Raw genomic sequence first — 14196 nt, forward strand, 5'->3', positions numbered from 1 at the left:
AGAAAAAAATCCTAGCGCATTTTACTCAGATCTAAGCAGGCCTGCAGCAGAGTATCGCGATCCACCAGGAATCTTTTTAATGTTGCGCTCCTTGCTTCCGCAAGGGAGAAGGAAACATCAAGAGGAAAAAGCACATCAATGCAGACTTACTTGGTTGGGTCAGAGAACAGCGTTTTATTTCATCATCAAATACAAATTATTTTTTATTTATTTAAATTTATTTAAATTTATTTAAATTTATTTAAATTTATTTAAATTTATTTAAATTTATTTAAATTGTGATCTGACAGATCTGAATCATCCCAGAATATTCCTGCATTTCTAGAAGTCCTTCACGGTCCTTTCCAACTCTACAGTTCTATAATTCCAATCTGGTTTAATAATCTGTCTCTCCCCACTGCCAATTTCCCCAAAGCTGCATCTGAATTTGGTATTTATCTGTGACTTTGAACGGGTTGGGGGAGAGGAGTAAGGGGTCCGCAAAACCTCTCATCATGTCGAAGGCGTTGGGTAAGTTGCTCTAGAGGAGAAAAATCAGCCTTTCCTGAAACAACAACAACAACAAAATGAATGACAGCGAGTTAAAATAAAAACACAGAAGAAACAATTCAATTTTATATTCACCAGCAGCCAAGTCACTTCTTGGCAACATGGAATATGTAGGCTCCCTTTTTAAAAAAAAAACATTTATCTATTGAATTGTTAAATTTCACACGTTTCCCCATAGACATTCCATTGACTTCCCATCCACCGTCCATGACGTTCTACAGTCGCAATCGGAATTATTCAACCTCCATTGCAAATCAGGTTGATTATCAAAATGTTCAGACTCTGAGCTCTTTGCAAGAAGCAATGTTGCTTTTCCAGTAGAATTTGGGGGAAGCTCTTGAAGCAGCCCTTGCGTTGAGCTACGGCTTCTGTGGCGCTGTGGGTTGGGTGGCACTGTGGGTTAAACCACAGAGCCTAGGACTTGCCGTTCAGAAGGTTGGCAGTTCAAATCCCCGTGACGGGGTGAGCTCCTGTTGCTCGGTCCCTGCTCCTGCCAACCTAGCAGTTCGAAAGCACAGCAAAGTGCAAGTAGATAAATAGGTACCACTCTGGCGGGAAGGTAAACGGCGTTTCCATGCGCTGCTCTGGTTCGCCAGAAGCGGCTTAGTCCTGCTGGCCACATGACCTGGAAGCTGAACGCCGGCTCCCTCAGCCAGTAAAGCGAGATGAGCGCTGCAACCCCAGAGTCGGCCACGACTGGACCTAATGGTCAGGGGTCCCTTTACCTTGAAGCATCCCTTGCGTTGAGCTATGACTTCTGTTTTTCAATTTGCTCCTTGCAAACAGCTCAAACCCTGCAAATTTGATAAATAAACCTGATTCGCAACGGGGGCGGAATAAATTTCGACTGCGCCGGGTTAAGTCAAGCCGGAGTGGTGGATGCCAAATCTTTCTCTCACGACAGGGTGATCGCCACCCTTTGGCGCAAGGGATCGCCCCAGGGGAACCCTCTCGGCTCTGAAAACTTACGAGAGGGTCAAGAATGAAAAAGATCGCCAGCCCCCACAATAAGTACCGGAACGGGGGGCACCTGCGGCCGGAGGAGGACGGGCGCCGTTGAAGGCGACGGTGGAGGGAGGCGATTTCGGACAGGTAGCCGTGCCTGGGGAGATAAAAGGCGAAAAAGAGATGTCAGGAAGGGGGAGACGGACTGATGAGACCCCCGACAGATTATCTATACATCAAATTATCACCAATATATGTGGGATGTGATCCATGAGAGGCAGTCAAGTACAACATTCCTTGTACTGCTAAAGAAGGGAATGTTTGGTCCAGCCGGTCGAAACTTCCTGTTCCTCCTGCCTGGCGCATCCTTCCTTTTGCATGTGACAGAAGATGGGCGTGACCTCACCTGTCCAGGTAACAAAAGGACGAGTCACGCAGCACCCCCTCTCTTTTTGACTCCCTTCTTCGTTTGACCAGCTTTTAGCAAGGACTGCTCTCCCAGCAGAATCACTGGGATTATCCCCCGATATGGGGCAGATCCACAGGTACATATTTGTAACTAAGTCTGCCTTCAGGGATCCAACTGTGAACTGATGTGAGTTAACGTCCTTTATTGACTTTGAACAAGATTGTGGCGTCTTTATTCTTTTAAGAAGGATTCAAGGGAATTTAGCAGGAACGTACAATTCAATCTGAAGACAGACCGAATTGTATAATCGTGAGAGGCTCACACGAGCCTGCGACCAGCCATCTGCTGTGCGTGTAAAAGGGGAACGTATTCCCCCATATGGGGTAGATCCACATGTACATATTTGTAACTAAGTCTGCCTTCAGGGATCCATCTGTGAACTGAACGTGTGAGTAAACTTCTGACTGAATTGTATAATAGTGAGAGGCTCGCACGAGCCTGCGACCAGCCATCTGCTGTGCGTGTAAAAGGGGAATATGAACTCTGCTAAGTAATGGAACTTGCTAGCGCAAGTTTAGAAAGGATATGAATAAACAATATATCCTCTCCTGCCACCCTGAACGTTCCCACAAGATAAATATATTTAGAAAGATTTGAGGAGCTACTGTATGGGATGTGATCCATGAGAGGCAGTCAAGTACAACATTCCTTGTTTTGCTAGAGAAGACACATGAGGGAATGTTTGGTCCAGCCGGTCGAAACTTCCTGTTCCTCCTGGCTGGAGCATCCTTCCTTTTGCATGTGACAGAAGATGGGCGTGACCTCACCTGTCCAGGTAACAAAAGGACGAGTCACGCAGCACAACTCTCTCCTTTTGACTTCCTTCTTCGTTTGACCAGCTTTTAGCTAGGACTGCTCTGCTAGATCAGGGGCAGTGCAATGCCGGAAATCGCTTCTGCGCATGCTCAGACGCCCAGAACCGCGCCTGCGATTTTCGGCGTCTGGGCATGTGCAGAAGCAATTTCCGGAGCCGCAGAAGAGAGTCCCCACCCAGCGCCAGGTTTAGCGCAGTGCATGGGGACTCGCCGAGCTGCCAGCTAGGTTCGGGGGCAGCTTATGGGCCAGTTAAGCGCCCCTCATGGGCTGCTTCCGGCCCATGGGCCTCAGGTTGCTGACCTCTGTGTTAGAGTCTGTGATTTGTTTCTCTGCAACGGTCGAAAGCGCCAGGGAGACTCGACTCACACGCTTTCCTGCAGCGCCGCCTGCCGTGCCTCGCAGTGCTCCCTCTCCGCCTCGGCCGCGGCCTTTTCTCCTGCCGCTGCCTCCAGCTGCTCTTCCAAGCCGGCCGCCTGCTGCCGCCACCGGGACATCTCCGCTGCGAGCGGGAAGAGCCGAGAGACGGGCTTGAGAACAGCACAATGCAAGAAAAGCTTTCCAGGCTTCCTCCAAACCCACCCCTTCTCCAACAAGGTAAGGAGAAAGTATCATCATCATCATCATCATCATCATCATCATCATCTTATTAGCTTCTCTGGGCTAGATCTACACAGATATAAAAAAACGCTATGGAAAAAAAAACCGCTATAAAAGCTCACAATGGAAATTACCATTGACTTCCTATTTTGGCCATCATCATCATCATCATCATCATCATCATCATTATTATTATTATTAGCTTCTCCAGGGAGAGAGTTCCAGGCTGGATCCACACAGATATAAAAAAACGCTATGGAAAAAAACCCGTTATAAAAGCTCACAGTGGAAATTACCATTGACTTCCAATTTCGGCTATTATTATTATTATTATTATTATTATCATCATCATCATCATCATCATCATCATCATCATCTTCTCCAGGGAGAGAGTTCCAGGCTGGATCTACACAGATATTAAAAAACGCTATGGAAAAAAACCCGTTATAAAAGCTCACAATGGAAATTACCATTGACTTCTGATTTCGACTCTACGTCGCCCTCTGGTGTCACATTCATATGACGCCTTTATAACGTTCTAAACCAACTAATGTGGCAGAATCTGGGAGGAAGCCAACACTGAGAAGGCCCTGCCATGGGTCGCCACCAAGGGTGCCTTTGAGGGGGGCAGGGTTGAGGGAAGGGAGGCCCATGAATACCTTGGAGCCCAGGCAAGTTTGTAGGAGGAGAAACCCACCCAGAGGGATGGAGTATAAATAATAAATTATTAGTATTATTATTATTAACATCTTTTTCAATTCATTATATATTGTTTCCCAGTAAGCTTTGCCCTTACTACAAGACCTATAAAGAAATCATGGCAGATGACTTTTCACTGGCTCTCCCCTTGTAACGTCTGCAACTTGGATGGGCGGGGTAATAAATCATCATTATTGCAATTATTATTGTTATTACCCAGCAGGGCGCTGTTTCGACCGTCCATCTCCACCCCTTCAGCCTGGAGGGTGAAGATCTCGCCGTGGAGCGCTGTCAGGTTGGCATCCAAAAGGGTCTGAAAGAGAGACGGAGTGAGGCAGCTTCTCTTAAGATGTGGGTCCTGGACTTGTAGCCCCACCCCTTCTCTAGACCACGCCCACACAGCACCCTCCCACCCGTGGCCACGCCCCACCTTTGAAGAAACAGGCAAGGGGGAGGGTCTGCCGTCGCCAGTGCTGGATTTACACATAAGCTAAACAAGCTCTAGCTTAGGGCCCCACTCTCTTGGGGCCACCCAAAAAATTAGGTAAAGGTAAAGGGACCCCTGGGAATGCGGGTGGCGCTATGGGTTAAACCACAGAGCCTAGGACTTGCCGATCAGAAGGTTGGCGGTTCGAATCCCCACAATGGAGTGAGCTCCCGTTGCTCTGTCCCTGTTCCTGCCAACCTAGCAGTTCAAAAGCACGTCAAAGTGCAAGTAGATAAGTAGGTACCGCTCCGGCGGGAAGGTAAATGGCGTTTCTGTGCACTGCTCTGGTTCGCCAGAAGCGGCTTAGTCCTGCTGGCTACATGACCCGGAAGCTGTACGCCGGCTCCGTCGGCCAGTAAAGTGAGATGAGCGCCGCAACCCCAGAGTCATCCGCGGCTGGACCTAATGCTCAGGGGTCCCTTTACCTTTACCCAAAAGTTGCTCATCTTTTCTTGGGATTGGTCCCATCAAAGTTGTTGACAACTCTGGAGAACCTGATGGTCAGGAAAAGGTAAAGGTACCTATTGATCTACTTGCACTGGTGTGCTTTCAAACTGCTAGGTTGGCAGGAGCAGGGACCGAGCAACGGGAGCTCACCCCGTCGCGGGGATTCGAACCACCGACCTGATCGACAAGCCCTGGGCTCTGAGGTTTAACCCACAGTGCCACCCGAAGGAAAAACTGAATGTAAACCACGAATGCTTTCAACAATGGCAAAGGAAAGCTGTAAATTCACCCTTTGGGCAGGGGGTTGGACTGGATGAAATGTGAGGTCCCTTCCAATTCTGCCATTCTGTGAAAGAGGCTCTGTCTGTCGCGATGAGCTCCTGAGTAGGACACGACTGACGGTTTGCCGATGCCCAAAGGAGCACGGGAAAGCCAGCACAAAGCTAAAAACGGACAAAATCTGGACGCTTCTGCAAAACCTCGAGAAATGGGGACAATTGCAGGCAGAGGAAATGGACTCAGGCCCCACAAAAACCTCCCCAAGCCCCCTTTTCCTGCCCAACCACCTCCACCAGCTAAAAAGGAAATTGCTGGAAGGAGAACAATGGAGGTGAGCGATTCGTTTTCCAGAGTTGGGCTTTTCTCAGGAAAAGGCTGCTATTGTGTCTGTTTATATTTCTCCAGGAGGACGGCAAAGGCTCTCAAGGTCCCTGAATCTTGGCCTTCTTCCAGCCGGGCCAGTGACTATGTGGTAGGAAGTGTTTTTTTGAGAAGCTGGGGCTGAGTGGCCTTGCAGAGCGTACCTGGAGGCGTATAAAAATTATACGTCTGCCCGAAAAAAGAGCCTTGGATAGGCGTGGCGGACACTCAGAATAAGCTGTCTCTGCACTGGACTGTCTCAAAATAGAGTTTCCAAAAAAAGGGTTTAGGGTTCTCTAGGCCAGGGGTAAACAGCTGGAGCCCAGATCCGTGCAGAGCCAGCACATAACGTCCAGCGTTTCTCCCCTGAAAATAGGGATGTCCTGTTCCATCCCCTCCAACGTTTCTCCCCTGAAAACAGGGACGTCCTATTCCATCCTCTCGAACGTTTCTCCCCTGAAAATAGGGATGTCCTATTCTATCCCCTCCAACGTTTCTCCCCTGAAAATAGGGACGTCCTATTCCATCCCCTCCAATGTTTCTCCCCTGAAAATAGGGACGTCCTATTCCATCCCCTCCAACGTTTCTCCCCTGAAAATAGGGATGTCCTATTCCATCCCCTCCAACGTTTCTCCACTGAAAATAGGGACGTCCTATTCCATCCCCTCCAACTTTTCTCCCCTGAAAATAGGTACGTCCTATTCCATCCCCCCCAACGTTTCTCCCCTGAAAATAGGGACGTCCTATTCCATCCCCTCCAACGTTTCTCCACTGAAAATAGGGACGTCCTATTCCATCCCCTCCAACGTTTCTCCCCTGAAAATAGGGACGTCCTATTCCATCCCCTCCAACGTTTCTCCCCTGAAAATAGGGACGTCCTATTCCACCCCCTCCAACGTTTCTCCCCTGAAAAGAGGGACACCCTATTCCATTCCTTTCTCCTGTGAAAATAGGGACGTCCTATTCCATCCCCTCCAACATTTCTCCCATCGACATAGAGATGTCCTAGTCCATCCCCTCCAACATTTCTCCCCTGAAAATAGGTAAAGGGACCCCTGATCATTATGTCCAGTCGTGGCCGACTCGGGTTGCAGCGCTCATCTCGCTTTACTGGCCAAGGGAGCCGGCGTTCAGCTTCTGGGTCATGTGGCCAGCAGGACTAAGCCGCTTCTGGCGGAACCAGAGCAGCACACAGAAACGCCGTTTACCTTTCCGCCAGAGCGGTACCTATTGATCTACTTGCACTTTGACGTGCTTTCGAACTGCTAGGTAGGCAGGAGCAGGGACCGAGCAACGGGAGCTCACCCTGTCACTGCGGGAATTCGAACCGCTGACCTTCTGTTCGGCAAGTCCTAGGCTCTGTGGTTTAACCCACAGCGCCACCCGCGCCCCATTCCCTGAGAATAGGGATGTCCTATTCCAGGGGTCTGCAACCCGCGGCTCCGGAGCCGCATGTGGCTCTTTTACATCTTTGCTGCGGCTCCGGGGCGGATACTAGTGAGGGGAGGAGGCGCATTGTGCACCCCGACACTCCTCACTGTGGCGGGCGCTGTACTGCCTGTGACGTCACATGGGGGCGGTGCGTGTGTTAGTCACGCACCGTCCCGACATCACCTTCCCACCCGCTGTCAGATCGTGGCTCCGGAGATATATTTGTTTTAAATGTCGCAATGGTTTTGCGGCTCCCAGTTGTTGTTTTTTCTTCGGAAATGGGTCCAAGTGGCTCTTTTTGTCTTAAAGGTTGCAGACCCCTGTCCTATTCCATCCCCTCCAACGTTTCTCCCGTGAAAACAGGGACTACAACGTTCCCGCCCACCCGAGCCCAAAATACCACGTTCTTCAAGCAGTCCATCAAGGTGGCGTTCAGCCTCTTCCGGCTCTCCTTGGCTTGGCCAAGCTGCTTCTGCAAATCCTTCTCTCGCTGGGCCAGCTTCTCCAGCTGCTTCTCGCGCCCGGCCCGTTCCCGTTCCAGCTCGGCCACTTTGTCCCCCAGAGCCGCTGTCTCGTTCGCCACCTGCTCCCGGCATCTCCTGAGCTGGCGAGCCGCTTCCGAGTGCCACGCCATGACGGCCACGGATACGGTCACAGCAGCCAAGACCAGGAGAAGCACCGCACACAATCCCAGGACCTTCAGCGTGGCTTTGACGGCCGAGGGATCCATTCTTCTCCTTCTTCTTCTTCCTAGAAGGAGAGAGTCTGTGTCGCCGGCCGCACTCCTCTCGCTATAATCTCCCTGCGTGGGTTTCCTTACGATCACACAAACCCTTCATCTTTGGCTCACCGCAGGCCACAGGGAAGAAAACCACAAGGGAGTTATTTGTGGCCTTTTTTTCCGCCAGGAGTTGATGGGTTCAGCTCTGAGCCCTTAAATTATATCCAGCCCTGGAAATAAAAATCACCAAGTAATTCGACCTCTGCTAAGTGCTAGGGCTGGGCCGATATCTGGTTTTCAACACCGGGATGTATCAGCAGCTAAATATCATGATATACCGATATCAGAACCTCCCAGTGTCCCTATTTTCCAGGGATTGACAGAAGCTGTCCCGGTTTCTGATTTGATCGCAGAATGTCCAACTTTTTCTTACGACGTCCCTATTTTCAGGGGAGAAACGTTGGAGGGGATGGAATAGGACGTCCCTATTTCCAGGGAAGAAACGTTGGAGGGGATGGAATAGGACGTCCCTCTTTTCAGGGGAGAAACGTTGGAGGGGATGGAATAGGACGTCCCTATTTCCAGGGAAGAAACGTTGGAGGGGATGGAATAGGACGTCCCTATTTCCAGGGAAGAAACGTTGGAGGGGATGGAATAGGACGTCCCTATTTTCAGGGGAGAAACGTTGGAGGGGATGGAATAGGACGTCCCTATTTTCAGGGGAGAAACTTTGGAGGGGATGGAATAGGACGTCCCTATTTTCAGGGGAGAAACGTTGGAGGGGATGGAAAGGGACGTCCCTATTTTCATCCAAGAATCCCCAGTGTGTCAGCTTTGAATAATAATAATAATAATAATAATAATAATAATAATAATAATAATAATAATACGTTGAATGAAGCAACACCAGGAAGGCTGCTATTCCGTAGCCCTGCCTCCTGGTCTCCCCCCTCCTGCTCTTCCTCTTCCTTTCAGATTTGCTCAGCGAGAAGCAGAATCTCTTCCAAATTCAGCCGGATACGCAGCCCCTCTCCGGAGAATGACCTGTTTATCCGTGCGCAACTTTGGGAACGGGTGAGCTCTTTCCCCCGGCCTTTTGGGTGCCCTCCGTTCCAACTCCCTGAGGGGCTCGGAGAAGCGGGTGGGGAAGACCTTTCGGGCCGCTTTTGGGGTTTTGGGGTTCCCGCACCCCTTTTCACCCACTCCAAACCATGGAAGAGAAGGAAAGCTCTCCCAGTCTCCGCTGGGGGAAGCGCAAACTCTGGGTCGCCGTGGCGGCGTTGGAGTTCGCCGCCATCCTCATCTTGGTGGCCGGGCTGGCGCATTTCGCTGCGCACCACGAAAGCGCAACGGAGACAGGGAACTGGGCAGAGCGCAGCAACGCCACCAGCAGCCTGGCCTCCCTGGGAACAGTGAACCGGACCCTGCAAGCAGTGGCGTAGCGTGGGTTGTCAGCACCCGGGGCAAGGCAAGTAATTTGCGCCCCCTAACCCATGGATTTGCGCCCCCTAACCTGTGGATTTGCGCCCCCTAACCCATGGATTTGCCCTAACCCCAGATGTTGCGCCCAGTGCGGCCGGCCCCCCCTGCACCTCCCATGCTACGCCACTGGTTCCAGCAAATAGACTTTGTAAAATAGAAAATTAAGTTATAAGTAAGAAAAGGTCGAAATTTAAGGCAACACTACGTTTAATTTTAAGGTATGAGCAATTGATAAAAATTGTTTTAAATTTAGAAGTATAATATTTGGAAAGTACAAAATAAGGTATGAAACAAGGTAATAATTTGCTGACATTCTTATTATAAATAATGCAGGGTAAGGAGATGTGAGGAAGTCCAATCAGTTATATAAGAAAAGTTGTACTGAATGGTTGGTTATATTTTTCTCTTTTTTCTTTTTTCTTTTTTATTTCTTTCTTTCTATATGGCTCTTTGGTATTTTGGTTCTGGCTTTTTGGTGTAGGGATCTTGTATTATGTATTTGAAAATTTAATAAAATATTTATAAAAAAATAAATGAATATTTTTATGGGTGTGGACAATGAGGAGCGTTTCTTATGCTTAATATCTGCAACACATTGAGTGCTCGTCCAGAAAAGTTGAGACTCACCCTCCAGTGCTATGCTCATGAGGCGCTTTCCTTCTCGTTGCTTAGGACTTCGTAGCAGCGGGGGAACCGCCAAAAAAGCCCCTTCGGGCGCACGGGAGGAGCGAGCCGCCCGCTTTCCCGCCCTCGCCGGCCTCCTGGGGCGCACGCAGCGCTCGCGCCCTCCGCAGCCCGCCCAAACGCGCGCCAATGCCGGGCGACGCGCCCCCTCCGGGAGGCGCGACGTAGGCGCCGCTCCTGCACCCGACGGCCTTTTCTGCAGGGCTTCTAGCTGCAAGCGAGTGTGCGCGCAGAAGGCGGCGCCTGGGCTGGGGAGCGCGCAGCCTCGTCCTTTCCTTTGCAGCCAGCACTGTGAGAGAGAGAGTGAGCCACCAGGACCAGGTAGGGGCAGAGAGCTCCGAGTGCGCCCCCAAAAATGTTGCGCCCGGTGCGGCTGGCACCCCTTGCACCCCCCACGCTACGCCACTGCCTGCAAGCCGCCGCAAAGCGCTGGGAGTCGTGCCAGAACCTCACGGTAAGCCGCAAATAAAATCGCAGGAGGGATGCGAAAAAAGGGAGAAAGGGACTCGGAAGGAAATGTAACGGATAAGTTTGTAAACAGGTTGGAATTGGATACGCGGTCGCAAGAAGATGCAAAAGAAGGGAGGGCAGGGCAGAATGAAGCCAAAGGAAACGTCCATTTGTTTTGCGTAAAGTCTGTGTTGCTAAAATATCTGCGAAACGGGAAAATATAGGCGGTTGCAATCGGAACTATCCAAACCCCACCTTGCAAATCTGGTTGGTTCTCAAAGTTTGAAAGGTTCCGGGTGTTTGCAAGGAGCAAATATAAGGAATAATAATAATAATAATAATAATAATAATAATAATAATAATAATAATAATAATAATAATAATAATAATAATAATAATAATATCTGAAGAAGTGTGCATGCACACAAAAGCTCATGCCAATAACTAACTTAGTTGGTCCCTAAGGTGCTACTGGAAGGAATTTTTTTAATTTTTAAATTTTATTTCATTAATTTTATTTTATTTTGTTTCGACTACGGCAGACCAACACGACTACCTACCTGTAATAATAACAACAAGCCCAGAGTCGCCTGTGACTGGACTTAACCATCCAGGGGCCCTGTGCCTTTATCTATATCAATGCCAAATTATAATACAATTACTAATACCAATCAATCTAATAATAATAATAATAATAATAATAATAATAATAATAATAATAATAATAATAATTCTGTACCCCGCCCATCTGGCTGGGTTTCCCCAGCCACTCTGGGCGGCTTCCGACCGAATATTAAAAACACAATACAGCATTAAACTTTAAAAACATCCCTAAACAGGGCTGCCTTCAGTTCTTCTTCTTCTTCTTCATTTTTGTAATTTTACTGGTGTTAGCAGCCATGAGTCCGTTTGACTTCCGAAATGTTCGGAAACCAAGGCGCGGCTTCCGATTGGCGCAGGCACCCCGGAAACAATAGCCAACAGCCACGTCATACGATCAGCTTCTGGAAAACATTAGGAAACCAGAACACTCCCTTCTGGGTTTTCGGAGTTTGAGAACCAAGGTGTATGAGAACCAAAGCGTTTGAGAACCAAGGCATTTGAGAACCAAGGTGTTTGAGAACCAAGGTACCACTGTATAGGGTTGGGGGACAGTGTTAACCTCGGTTGTCAATGCACATCCAGGGCTGAGCCAATATGTCAAAATCACCGATTGATGCCCTATTGTTCAACAACAAAATGTGTTTCCATGCAAACATGCAAAGGGTTGAGCTTCGTGGCTGCGATCCCAGTTTCGCTTTCCCAGGAGTAAGCCCTCCGGAACCAAAGCATCCCTGGCTAACCAAGCGCAGGATTGTGGCCTTTGCGAGACAAAACCAGAGCGCTGTGCCTTTGCTTCCACTGCAAAAGTCTTCGAGATTTTTGTCTTTGAGAAGAAGCACTAACCAAATTTTCCCTCTCCCCTCCCTGCCTTTTATCCTTTCGCTAATTCTTCATCGTCATCGTTCTTTGCTGATATTTAATTTGACTGTTGAGGGACGCGGGTGGCGCTGTGGGTTAAACCACAGAGCCTAGGACTTGCCGATCAGAAGGTCGGCGGTTCGAATCCCCGCAATGACGGGGTGAGCTCCCGTTGCTCGGTCCCTGCTCCTGCCAACCTAGCAGTTCGAAAGCACGTCAAAGCGCAAGTAGATAAATAGGTACCACTCTGGCGGGAAGGTAAACGGCGTTTCCGTGCGCTGCTCTGGTTCGCCAGAAGCGGCTTAGTCCTGCTGGCCACACGACCCAGAAGCTGTACGCCGGCTCCCTCGGCCAATAAAGCGAGATGAGCGCCGCAACCCCAGAGTCGGCCACGACTGGACCTAATGGTCAGGGGTCCCTTCACCTTTACCTAATTTGACTGTTTACCATTCCAATGGATCGTTGAATATTGCCTTATTCGATATAAGCTGTTTCTTTTAAAACTATTGTGGCTTTCTCGTCTTAGATCATTAAGGCGTGGGCGATCTTGGTATTGATTTCCTTTTTTGGGGGGAGGGTGCGGATATAAGTGGGACTCAAAAGCGCCTAGCTTTATTTATTTCTCTTACGCATACCCCACTTTCTTTTTAAAAAGTACAGTAATAATAATAACAACAATAATAATTTTTATTTATACCCTGTCCTCCCCAGCCAAGGCCGGGCTCAGGGCGGCTAACAAGCAATAATAAAAACAAGGAATACAGAACGGTTTGCAGAAAAACCAAAACGAGAAAGGATAAAGATAAAATTCAGTATAAAACAAACAACCCACAGCAATTTAAAGCAGCAGCGGAAAACATAAAACCTGAATCCTGAAAATGTTTACTTAAATAAACTGGTCTTAATTATTTATTTTTAAAAGACGTTTGCAGTAAAGGGGTGAGGCTGATTCTTCTCCTGGTTCCCACCGATTTTATCTCTCGTTTGCTATTGATTTTCTTGTGCCTTGTAATATAGAAAGGCAATATGCAAATTAAAAGTGAAAGGAAATCTTTTTTTCCCCTCTTGCCTCGGGGCAGAGAGCTCTAGAAGCCAACACCTCCAGCCTGAGCTCCGAAATGACCCAGATCAAGACCCGCTTGCGCCTGAAGGAACTGGAAATTAAAGGCCTGGAAGGTGAGATTCTGGGATGTTCAAAAGCTTTGGGAAGATCCTAGGTGGAGGTGGTTTGGGGCTGGAGGGGGGCGAGGAGCGGAGGGCAGAACTGGGATCTCAGGATCGGCGGCCCCCCAGACCTCTCCACGTAGCCCTCGGGGGCCTCTCCCTAGGCCACACCCCTTTCTTAAGCCACACCCCTGACCTGCTCTACCCGGCAAACTCCCCAGGTGCTATATCTATCTATCATCTATCTATCTATCTATCTATCTATCATCTATCTATCTATCTATCTATCTATCATCTATATCTATCTATATCATCTATCTATCTATCTATCTATCTATCTATCTATCTATATCTATCTATCATCTATCTATCTATCATCTATCTATCTATCTATCTATCTATCTATCTATCTATCTATCATCTATCATCATCATCTCTCTATCTCCATCTCCATCTCCATCTCTATCTCTATCTATCTCTCTCTGTCTATCTGTCTATCTATCATCTATCTATCTATCTATCATCTATCTATCTATCTATCTATCTATCTATCTATCTATCTATCTATTTTAACCCACAGCGCCACCCGCGTCCCTTCGCCAATAAAATATTTGAAGGTTATTTGAAAGTTGATGGGCATCGCTATTCAAACGGCGAAGCCTTCGGCATGAAAAACAGGTGTTTTGCCACCTAGGCCTTTGTGTTTTGGGTGGATGAAAACCACCCTCTTTTTCCCATTTCCCAGACGAGGTCGCGCTCCTGAAAAACTGGACACAGATGCTTCAAGGTGTAAAGTAAGTGAGACTCACGTTCAACTTATGAGGAAGGTGCTGTTGGGGGTGGGTTGGTGAGCAATGAGGCACCTGGTTCTGTTCTGGTGAGGGGATGGAATAGGATGTCTCTATTTCCAGGGGAGAAACGTTGGAGGGGACAGAATAGGACGTCCCTATTTTCAGGGGAGAAACGTTGGAGGGGATGGAATAGGACGTCCCTATTTTCACGGGAGAAACGTTGGAGGGGATGGAATAAAACGTCCCTATTTTCAGGGGAGAAACATTGGAGGGGATGGAATAGGATGTCCCTATTTTCAGGGGAGAAATGTTGGAGGGGATGGAATAGGACGTCCCTATTTTCACGGGAGAAACGTTGGAGGGG

General features: G+C 48.6%; 1 protein-coding gene and 1 long non-coding RNA gene across 4 annotated transcripts; both read right to left on the minus strand.

The window, feature by feature from the left end:
- Positions 1–260: 260 nt before the first annotated feature.
- On the minus strand, positions 261–8603 carry CCDC194 (coiled-coil domain containing 194). 3 transcript variants are annotated; one of them, XM_083484194.1, is made up of 5 exons: positions 7480–8603; positions 4292–4388; positions 3146–3278; positions 1580–1651; positions 261–544 (listed from the first exon to the last, which is right to left on the minus strand). In XM_083484194.1, the coding sequence occupies exons 1-5, from the start codon at positions 7807–7809 to the stop codon at positions 535–537; spliced, it is 642 nt and encodes a 213-aa protein (XP_083340320.1). In that variant the 5' UTR covers positions 7810–8603; the 3' UTR covers positions 261–534. The 3 variants fall into 3 exon arrangements, with proteins under 3 accessions (XP_083340320.1, XP_083340319.1, XP_083340318.1); XM_083484193.1 differs by having other exon boundaries at positions 1565–1651; XM_083484192.1 differs by having other exon boundaries at positions 1519–1651.
- Positions 8604–12546: 3943 nt separating this feature from the next.
- LOC310697631 lies at positions 12547–13012 on the minus strand. The gene is made up of 2 exons (XR_014521117.1): positions 12883–13012; positions 12547–12777 (listed from the first exon to the last, which is right to left on the minus strand). It is a non-coding gene; the product is annotated as an uncharacterized lncRNA (long non-coding RNA).
- Positions 13013–14196: the final 1184 nt, after the last annotated feature.

This window comes from Podarcis liolepis (assembly GCF_965112155.1).
Source record: "Podarcis liolepis genome assembly, chromosome: 18".
Lineage (NCBI taxonomy): Eukaryota > Metazoa > Chordata > Lepidosauria > Squamata > Lacertidae > Podarcis > Podarcis liolepis.

Bases quoted from the DNA above. Each gene is read 5' to 3' on its own strand.
- CCDC194 (XM_083484192.1), bottom strand. From the start codon at position 7,809: ATGGATCCCTCGGCCGTCAAAGCCACGCTGAAGGTCCTGGGATTGTGT. The intron at 4,389-7,479 runs GTATTTTGGGCT...TCTCTCTTTCAG, and splicing joins TGGACTGCTTGAAGAACGTG to ACCCTTTTGGATGCCAACCT. The intron at 3,279-4,291 runs GTAATAACAATA...TCCCGCTCGCAG, and splicing joins TCGAAACAGCGCCCTGCTGG to CGGAGATGTCCCGGTGGCGG.